The 11,022-nt window shown below is 45.7% G+C and overlaps 1 protein-coding gene across 1 annotated transcript; it reads right to left on the minus strand.

Moving 5' to 3' along the window:
* Nucleotides 1-1,133: 1,133 nt before the first annotated feature.
* LOC130368632 (olfactory receptor 5B12-like) lies at nucleotides 1,134-10,583 on the minus strand (the record flags this gene model as incomplete). Its single annotated transcript, XM_056572573.1, has 2 exons — nucleotides 9,684-10,583; nucleotides 1,134-1,142 (listed from the first exon to the last, which is right to left on the minus strand). Coding segments are annotated over exons 1-2 (909 nt in total), but the record flags the coding sequence as incomplete, so codon positions are not given.
* Nucleotides 10,584-11,022: the final 439 nt, after the last annotated feature.

Below are 11,022 nucleotides of genomic sequence, written 5' to 3' on the forward strand. Positions count from 1 at the left end.
GCGCTCGCTACACTTCCCTCACTGCAGCGCCCCGGTCGGTTCCACGGACCCGGGGCGCTGCGTTACCACCTCCGGCCGGGATGCGATTCGCGATGCGGGTAGCGCCCGCTCGCGATGCGCACCCCGGCTCCCGTACCTGACTCGCTCCCCGTCAGTTCTGTCCCGGCGCGCGCGGCCCCGCTCCCTAGGGCGCGCGCGCGCCGGGTCTTTGCGATTTAAAGGGCCACTGCACCGCTGATTGGTGCAGTGGTTCCAATTAGTGTTTACACCTGTGCACTTCCCTATATCACCTCACTTCCCCTTCACTCCCTCGCCGGATCTTGTTGCCCTAGTGCCAGTGAAAGCGTTCCTTGTGTGTTCCTTGCCTGTGATTCCAGACCTTCTGCCGTTGCCCCTGACTACGATCCTTGCTGCCTGCCCCGACCTTCTGCTACGTCCGACCTTGCTTCTGTCTACTCCCTTGTACCGCGCCTATCTTCAGCAGCCAGAGAGGTTGAGCCGTTGCTAGGGGATACGACCTGGTCACTACCGCCGCAGCAAGACCATCCCGCTTTGCGGCGGGCTCTGGTGAAAACCAGTAGTGACTTAGAACCGATCCTCTAGCACGGTCCACGCCAATCCCTCTCTGGCACAGAGGATCCACCACCTGCCAGCCGGCATCGTGACAGTAGATCCGGCCATGGATCCCGCTGAAGTTCCTCTGCCAGTTGTCGCTGACCTCACCACGGTGGTCGCCCAGCAGTCACAACAGATTGCGCAACAAGGCCAACAGCTGTCTCAACTGACTGTTATGCTACAACAGTTACTACCACAGCTCCAGCAATCATCTCCTCCGCCAGCTCCTGTACCTCCTCCGCAGCGAGTGGCCGCTTCTGGAATACGACTATCCTTGCCGGATAAATTTGATGGGGACTCTAAGTTTTGCCGTGGCTTTCTTTCCCAATGTTCATTACACTTGGAGATGATGTCGGACCAGTTCCCCACTGAAAGGTCTAAGGTGGCTTTCGTAGTCAGCCTGCTGTCTGGAAAAGCCCTGGCTTGGGCCACACCGCTCTGGGACCGCAATGACCCCGTCACTGCCTCTGTACACTCCTTCTTCTCGGAAATTCGAAGTGTCTTTGAGGAACCTGCCCGAGCCTCTTCTGCTGAGACTGCCCTGTTGAACCTGGTCCAGGGTAATTCTTCCGTTGGCGAGTATGCCGTACAGTTCCGTACCCTTGCTTCAGAATTATCCTGGAATAATGAGGCACTCTGCGCGACCTTTAAAAAAGGCCTATCCAGCAACATTAAAGATGTTCTGGCCGCACGAGAAATCCCTGCTAACCTACATGAACTCATCCATCTTGCCACTCGCATTGACATGCGTTTTTCCGAACGGCGTCAGGAGCTCCGCCAGGATATGGACTCTGTTCGCACGAGGCGTTTCTTCTCCCCGGCTCCTCTCTCCTCTGGTCCCCTGCAACCTGTTCCTGTGCCTTCCGCCGTGGAGGCTATGCAGGTCGACCGGTCTCGCCTGACACCCCAAGAGAGGACACGACGCCGCATGGAGAATCTCTGCCTGTACTGTGCTAGTACCGAACACTTCCTGAAGGATTGTCCTATCCGTCCTCCCCGCCTGGAAAGACGTCCGCTGACTCCGCACAAAGGTGAGACAGTCCTTGATGTCTACTCTGCTTCTCCACGTCTTACTGTGCCTGTGCGGATGTCTGCCTCTGCCTTCTCCTTCTCTGCTGTGGCCTTCTTGGACTCTGGATCTGCAGGAAATTTTATCTTGGCCTCTCTCGTCAACAGGTTCAACATCCCGGTGACCAGTCTCGCCAGACCCCTCTACATCAATTGTGTAAACAATGAAAGATTAGACTGTACTATACGTTTCCGCACGGAGCCCCTTCTAATGCGCATCGGATCTCATCACGAGAGGATTGAACTGTTGGTCCTCCCCAATTGCACTTCTGAAATCCTTCTTGGACTTCCCTGGCTTCAACTCCATTCCCCAATCCTGGATTGGTCCACTGGGGAGATCAAGAGTTGGGGGCCCTCTTGTTCCAAGGACTGCTTAAAACCGGTTCCCAGTAAACCTTGCCGTGTCCCTGTGCTTCCTCATGTAACCGGTCTCCCTAAGGCCTATATGGACTTTGCGGACGTTTTTTGCAAAAAACAAGCTGAGACTCTACCTCCTCACAGGCCTTATGATTGTCCCATTGACCTCCTCCCGGGCACTACTCCACCCCGGGGCAGAATCTATCCTCTGTCCGTCCCAGAGACTCTTGCCATGTCTGAATACGTCCAAGAAAATTTAAAAAAGGGCTTTATCCGTAAATCCTCCTCTCCTGCCGGAGCCGGATTTTTCTTTGTGTCCAAAAAAGATGGCTCTCTACGTCCTTGCATTGACTACCGCGGTCTTAATAAAATCACGGTTAAGAACCGCTACCCCCTACCCCTCATCTCTGAACTCTTTGATCGTCTCCAAGGTGCCCATATTTTTACCAAACTGGACTTAAGAGGTGCTTATAATCTCATCCGCATCAGAGAGGGGGATGAATGGAAAACGGCATTTAACACCAGAGATGGACACTTTGAGTATCTGGTCATGCCCTTTGGTCTATGCAACGCCCCTGCCGTCTTCCAAGACTTTGTTAATGAAATTTTTCGTGATCTCCTATACTCCTGTGTTGTTGTATATCTGGACGATATCCTGATTTTTTCTGCCAATCTTGAAGAACACCGCCAGCATGTCCGTATGGTTCTTCTGAGACTTCGTGATAATCAACTCTATGCCAAAATAGAGAAATGTCTGTTTGAATGCCAATCTCTTCCTTTTCTAGGATACTTGGTCTCTGGCCAGGGACTACAAATGGACCCAGATAAACTCTCTGCCGTCTTAGATTGGCCACGCCCCTCCGGACTCCGTGCCATCCAACGTTTTTTGGGGTTCGCCAATTATTACAGGCAATTTATTCCACATTTTTCTACCATTGTGGCTCCTATTGTGGCTTTAACAAAAAAAAATGCCGATCCCAAGTCTTGGCCTCCTCAAGCGGAAGACGCCTTTAAACGACTCAAGTCTGCCTTTTCTTCGGCTCCCGTGCTCTCCAGACCTGACCCTTCTAAACCCTTCCTATTGGAGGTTGATGCCTCCTCAGTGGGAGCTGGAGCTGTCCTTCTACAAAAAAACTCTTCCGGGCATGCTGTTACTTGTGGTTTTTTTTCCAGGACCTTCTCTCCGGCGGAGAGGAACTACTCCATCGGGGATCGAGAGCTTCTAGCCATTAAATTAGCACTTGAGGAATGGAGGCATCTGCTGGAGGGATCAAGATTTCCAGTTATTATTTACACCGATCACAAGAACCTCTCCTACCTCCAGTCTGCCCAACGGCTGAATCCTCGTCAGGCCAGGTGGTCTCTGTTCTTTGCCCGATTTAATTTTGAAATTCACTTTCGGCCTGCTGATAAGAACATTAGGGCCGATGCTCTCTCTCGTTCCTCAGATGCCTCTGAAATTGAACTCCCTCCTCAACACATCATTCCTCCTGACTGCCTGATTTCCACTTCTCCAGCCTCCATCAGGCAAACTCCTCCAGGAAAGACCTTTGTTTCTCCACGCCAACGCCTTGGGATCCTCAAATGGGGTCACTCCTCCCATCTCGCAGGTCATGCGGGCATTAAGAAATCTGTGCAACTCATCTCTCGCTTCTATTGGTGGCCGACTCTAGAGACTGATGTGGTGGACTTTGTGCGAGCCTGCACTATCTGTGCCCGGGATAAGACTCCTCGCCAGAAGCCCGCTGGTTTTCTTCATCCTCTACCTGTCCCCGAACAACCTTGGTCTCTGATTGGTATGGATTTTATTACTGACTTACCCCCATCCCATGGCAACACTGTTATTTGGGTGGTCGTTGATCGATTCTCCAAAATGGCACATTTCATCCCTCTTCCTGGTCTTCCTTCAGCGCCTCAGTTGGCTAAACAATTTTTTGTACACATTTTTCGTCTTCACGGGTTGCCTACACAGATCGTCTCGGATAGAGGCGTCCAATTTGTGTCTAAATTCTGGAGGGCTCTCTGTAAACAACTCAAGATTAAATTAAATTTTTCTTCTGCATACCATCCTCAATCCAATGGACAAGTAGAGAGAATTAACCAGATCTTGGGTGACTATTTACGACATTTTGTTTCCTCCCGCCAGGATGACTGGGCAGATCTTCTACCTTGGGCCGAATTCTCGTATAATTTCAGAATCTCTGAATCTTCCTCCAAATCTCCGTTTTTCGTGGTGTACGGCCGTCACCCTCTTCCCCCCCTCCCTACCCCCTTGCCCTCTGGTCTGCCCGCTGTGGATGAAATTTCTCGTGATCTTTCCACCATATGGAAAGAGACCCAAAATTCTCTCTTACAGGCTTCTTCTCGCATGAAGAGATTCGCAGATAAGAAAAGAAGAGCTCCTCCCATTTTTTCCCCTGGAGACAAGGTATGGCTCTCCGCTAAATATGTCCGTTTCCGTGTCCCGAGCTATAAGTTGGGACCACGCTATCTTGGTCCTTTTAAAGTTTTGTGTCAAATTAATCCTGTCTCTTACAAACTTCTTCTTCCTCCTTCTCTTCGTATCCCTAATGCCTTTCACGTCTCTCTTCTTAAACCTCTCATCCTCAACCGTTTTTCTCCTAAATCTGTTCCTCCCACTCCTGTTTCCGGCTCCTCGGACATCTTCTCTGTCAAAGAGATCTTGGCTTCTAAAAAAGTCAGAGGAAAAACTTTTTTTTTAGTGGATTGGGAGGGTTGTGGTCCAGAAGAGAGGTCCTGGGAACCTGAGGACAATATCCTGGACAAAAGTCTGATCCTCAGGTTCTCAGGCCCCAAGAAGAGGGGGAGACCCAAGGGGGGGGGTACTGTTACGCCGAGCGCTCCGGGTCCCCGCTCCTCCCCGGAGCGCTCGCTACACTTCCCTCACTGCAGCGCCCCGGTCGGTTCCACGGACCCGGGGCGCTGCGTTACCACCTCCGGCCGGGATGCGATTCGCGATGCGGGTAGCGCCCGCTCGCGATGCGCACCCCGGCTCCCGTACCTGACTCGCTCCCCGTCAGTTCTGTCCCGGCGCGCGCGGCCCCGCTCCCTAGGGCGCGCGCGCGCCGGGTCTTTGCGATTTAAAGGGCCACTGCACCGCTGATTGGTGCAGTGGTTCCAATTAGTGTTTACACCTGTGCACTTCCCTATATCACCTCACTTCCCCTTCACTCCCTCGCCGGATCTTGTTGCCCTAGTGCCAGTGAAAGCGTTCCTTGTGTGTTCCTTGCCTGTGATTCCAGACCTTCTGCCGTTGCCCCTGACTACGATCCTTGCTGCCTGCCCCGACCTTCTGCTACGTCCGACCTTGCTTCTGTCTACTCCCTTGTACCGCGCCTATCTTCAGCAGCCAGAGAGGTTGAGCCGTTGCTAGGGGATACGACCTGGTCACTACCGCCGCAGCAAGACCATCCCGCTTTGCGGCGGGCTCTGGTGAAAACCAGTAGTGACTTAGAACCGATCCTCTAGCACGGTCCACGCCAATCCCTCTCTGGCACAGAGGATCCACCACCTGCCAGCCGGCATCGTGACAATATGGGGTATTTCCGTACTCGGGAGAAATTGTGTTACAAATTTTGTGGGGCTTTTTCTCCTTTTACCCCTTATAAAAAGAAAACGTTAGGGTCTACACCAGCATATTAGTGTAAAAAAAAATAAAAAAAACACTAACATGCTGGTGTTGCCCCTTACCTTTCATTTTCAGAAGTAAAAGGTAAAAAGAGTAAAAGACCCCAAAAATTTGTAAAGCAATTTCTCCTGAGTAAGGAAAAACCCCATATGTGGACGTAAAGTGCTCTGCGGGTGCACAACAGGGCTCAGGAGTGAGAGCGCACCATGTGTATTTGAGGCCTAAATTGGTGATTTGCACCGCCATTTGCACAGCAGTTCTGACATAAACGCAAAAAAAAAATAACACATGTGACCCCATTTTGGAAACTACACCCCTAATGGAACATAACAAGGGGTATAGTGAGCCTTAACACCCCACAGGTGTTTGATGAATTTTTGTTCAAGTTGGACGTGAAAATGAAAAATGTGAGTTTTTTTTACAAAGATGTTGCTGTTCCCCCAAATTTTTCCTTTTCACAAGGGGTAATAGGAAAAAAGCTCCCCAAAATTTGTAACCCCATTTCTTCTGAGTAAGGAAATACCCCATATGTGGATGTAAAGTGCTCTGCAGGTACACTACAGGGCTCAGAAGAGAAGTGTAGGGTATAGTCTACACTCGAACCTATCTGCTAAACTAACCTACCCTATCTAAGTCTAACTATCAATTTAGTATATAATTTGATTTGCTTTTTAAAAAAAAGCACAGCACAGACAGTATCCAATCTCCTCACACAACCACATGAAACTGCAATAAAACGCTGAGAAGAATCTTATATAGTGAAGGGGTGGGCAACTTTACTATTGGTTGCTAGGGATGTTGCTAACCTCTAACAACTAACTGTATTTGCATCCTTCTCATTGGCCCACTAGATAAAGGAAGGGAGGGATCAATGTCCTCTGGAAGTCCCGATATTCGCAAATATTCGCATATACAAAATATTCGCGTACCACACCGACTCACACAGTAAATGATATTAGAGCCTTCTTTGGACCGCAAGCTGGAAGTAGGGAGGGATGATCACAATTTTTTTTTACACAGTACACATCATTGTGATGTGTACTTTGAAGGGCAAAAAAATGAAAATTTGTCATTACGAATATATAGTGCTACATTCTAAATATTGCCGAAATCGTGAAGTGCCAATATTAGCGATAAAAATTAGCATTTTGAATATTCGCGCTCAACACTATTCCGCTGTTGTCCCTGCTGACAAATCTAGTTGCCTCTTTGAAAGTTCTAAGCACACATGTGTCTGTAGCTGCCTGAGCTAAAAGTAATATTGACTCCAATAGCTGACCATCTCACTGGTCCAACGTGTGTAAGAATGAGTTAATGCATGTTGGAACATCGCAGATTAACACCTTCCCACTTTAGGACGTATGCATATGTCCCAGCACTCGACATGTTCGCCCGCTGGGACGTATGCATACCTCCTGATGGGACCCGGCTGTCAATCACATACGGGTCCCGCCACAGCTGCGGTCCTGGCAGCATTAACCCCATAGATTTGTGATCAATCCTGATCACGGCATCTATGGTGTTGACAGGGGGAGGGTGCTCCCCCTGTTCACCAACGGCAGCGCCGCAATACAATCGTGGGTTGCCGTTGGTTACTATGGCAGCAGTGGGCCAGATCATAGCCTCCTGTCTGCCTGCTACGGAAGCCTGTGAGATCCAGCTATAGGCTGGATCGCACAGGCTGTAGTGTCTGCAGCTCATCAGGTCATACTGTGCTGCAGTACAAATGTATTGCAGCATAGTGTAACCTGTAAAAAGAGAAAAAAAAATGATAAAAGGTTCTTCAATAAAAGTTATAAAGTGTAAAAAAAAAGAAAAAGAAAATAAATGCCCCTTTCCAAATAAAAGCCCTGTATTATCATAAAAAAGCACAACTCATATACATACTAGGTATTGCCATGTCCACAATAACATTTACTATAAAGCTATAATGTAAATTATGCTACACGGTCAACGGCATGAAAAAACAACAACAAAAAAGCACAAAATTCACCAATTTTGGTGCAAATAGCGGAATATAAAAGATCAACAGGTAGCATGTATCACAAAAATACCAATAAAAATTACAGCTTGTCCTGCAAAAAATAAGCCCTCATTCAATGGCATTGGATAAAAAGTTACAGCTGTAACTGAAAATGTTCCAGTTTTTCACAATATTTTGGAGTTTTTCCACAAAAAATGCTGCATGTGTCAACAAAAATGCACCACTTATATGAAGTACAAAATGTCACGAAAAAACAATCTCAGAATTGCTCCGCTCAGAAAAAGTGTTCTAAAGTTATTACGATTTAAAGAGACACATGTCAAATAAAAAAATAAATAAAAAAAACAACCTGGCCATTAAAGCGTACCTGTCAGTGCAAAAAAAAAAGTGATATGTTACTCAGGACCCAATCCTGATCATGTGCATATAATTTTTATATGTCTCAACCTATATGTCCAGAGATATAAGCATTTATCTGCTAGTGAGTTACTTTTTCATTGTGCAGGCTGGAGGGGGCGTGTCAGTCTGTCTCCCTCACAGGAGCAAGCCTGTGCAGTCAGCCAATCAGTACTCTCTACTCTGTAACCCTTTCCTCTCTGGTTTTATGCCGTGTCATGTGTCAGAGGAAGATACTTGGAGCTTGCCTGCAGTAATCAGAAGACATTATGGTGAATTCATAACAGGATAAAATGTATAAATATAAGAATAGATCTTTATAAAATTAGTGCAAGGATTTTTTAGATAAAAGTACAGCATTTTTATGAATACATGTTCTATCTGTTTTATCTTCTCCTAGTAAAGCTGAATGCTAATCAGCATAGCTGTCACTATGTGTGTCATTCATCTTTCACAGACTCCTGAATGTCTGATCAACTTCTTTGTCATTCAGGAGTCCGAGAAAGCTTTGACTATTTCAGCATGCTGGGAGTTGTAGTTTAGTAACAACATAAGCTGCAATGTTTGTAAATAACTGTGTTAGAGCAGTGTTGCCTCCAGCTTTTTTTAAACTACAGCTCCCAGCATGTCCACACATCCTTTATCTGTAGTTTTAAATACACAATAGAAATCTCCTATACTGGATACCGGTATGCTTTATGGCCAGTATCCAGTATGCTGTAAAATCTAGACTAGTCTGTCTGGCTAAAAGACAGGCGACCCCTAGTGGTGGCTATTTTGAGCTTGAATTTCAGGTGAAAATGTTCATTTTTTTTAACAGGTGTATAATGTGAAATTTCATATTACAATGAGTCCTGCAATATATGAAAAGTTTTTAACAATGACAGTGCCTCTTTAAGGTTAAAAATGGTTCAGTCCTGCCCACTGACAACTGCATGCAGTGACCCACCCTTTCCTTCACTCCTTCGTCTTTTTAGAGAAGTAATGGCGACTGGGTATGCACATACTTGGCTGGGCATACCCCATTAGTTACCTAAAGGTGGTGGATTACAGCAGTGACTGCACCGCCAACAACTTGGTCAGGTGTGACCATCAATTTGGTTCTTTCATTTTTTTAGTGGCCTTTTCAAAAATGAAAAAGGCAATCGGATTGGTTACTATGGGCAAATCAGCAACTTTTCCTCTGGACAGGTTATGATCAATCTCCCCCCGCAGTGCTTCTCAGAACTATCCATACACTTGGGGAGATTTATCAAAACCTGTCCAGAGGAAACATTTCTGAGTTGTCCATAGCTACCAATCAGATTGCTTCTTTAATTTTTGAAAAGGCTTCTGAAAAATTATAGAAGCAATCTGATTGGTTGCTATGGCCAACTCAGCAACTTTTCCTCTGCACAGGTTTTTATAAGTCTCCCCCTATATGTCTATGCAGGGGATTTGAAGCTCTATATTCCAGCCATGCATGCAGAACTATATGGGGACAGCCCAAAAGACCTCTGAGAAAGGAATTACTAGGCATGTGGGATTTTAACCTCACACGACACTGCTTATTCTCTTTACCCTACTTCAGTGTATCCTAAATATATTAAGAATACTGGTAAATTTGAATTTTACCAGAGCTTGTTTCACATCTTCATTTCTTAAGCTATAGATCATAGGATTCAACATCGGTGTTATCACTGTATAGAACACTGACACCATCCAGTCCTGATCTACTGCATAAGCAGAATTCGGTCGCAAGTACATAAAGAAGGCTGGGCAGTAGAATAAAGCTACACAAGTAAAGTGAGAGACACACGTGGATAAAGACTTGATCCTACTTCTTGAAGATCCTATCTTAAACAAAGTAAAGATAATGTAGGTGTATGATATCAATATACAGACAAAAGATCCTACTTCAATTGAACCAGCTACAACATATGCAAGAAGCTCATTGACATATGTATCTTTACACGAGAGTTTTAATATGGGGTTAATATCACAGTAGAAATGGTTGATGTTATTAGACCGACAGAACGGTAGGGTGAATGCAGCACATGTATGGATTAAGGAATTGATACATCCTGCTGTGTATACGGAACAAACACATCGGATACATGTCACTTTGTTCACGATGACTGTATAATACAGCGGTTTACATATGGCTACATATCGGTCATAGGCCATCACAGCAAGTAACATGGCTTCTGAGCTCACCAGATCGATGAAGAGGAACATTTGTATTGCACAAGCAGTTATAGAGATTGTCTTCTTTTCTGAGAGAATGTTGGCCATGATGTTGGGTGTTATAGATGATGAATAAAGGACATCTACAAGTGATAGGTTCATAAGGAAGAAGTACATTGGTGTATGCAGACCTGGAGTTATTCTTATCAACTCAATGATCATAAGATTTCCCAGCAAAGTTACTATATAGATGAAGAAGCAGAGGAGAAAGAGAGGAAGCTGAAGGGTTGGGTTAGAGGAGAGACCAGAGAGAATGAATACTGTCACAAGTGTTTCATTCTTCAACATTATGAAAGAAAAATGTGCAGTAAAATTCTGTGAATCAATACAAAAAATAAATGTTAAGGAACATTGCATAGCAAATGCAATTCAACGTTTAGTACACAGAGTGTCTAGTCTATCACTGCTTTTATTTCTAAGGTAGATTAATTTGTAATCTTTGGAGATTTCCATTCTAACACAAATATCATTCCATAGCGATTTCTTTTAATGAATAAATGAATGAATAATTGGTAAATGTCTCTTTAGAATTTAGTCACTATGCATAGACAGAATCTCTCCGGGTTATACCTCCCACTATGCAGTCAAGGATTCAACTTGCTTTCCTTATTGCTTGACTGCACTGTTGACTCATTTGTCAGAAACATGTCAGAAATTCTATGCAATATAATTCTGAAATTACCCATGTTGATTCTACCATCTTATCTATTAAAGCTATAAAAATTCT

This window comes from Hyla sarda, chromosome 4 (genome assembly GCF_029499605.1).
Source record: "Hyla sarda isolate aHylSar1 chromosome 4, aHylSar1.hap1, whole genome shotgun sequence".
NCBI classification, from domain to species: Eukaryota; Metazoa; Chordata; class Amphibia; order Anura; family Hylidae; genus Hyla; species Hyla sarda.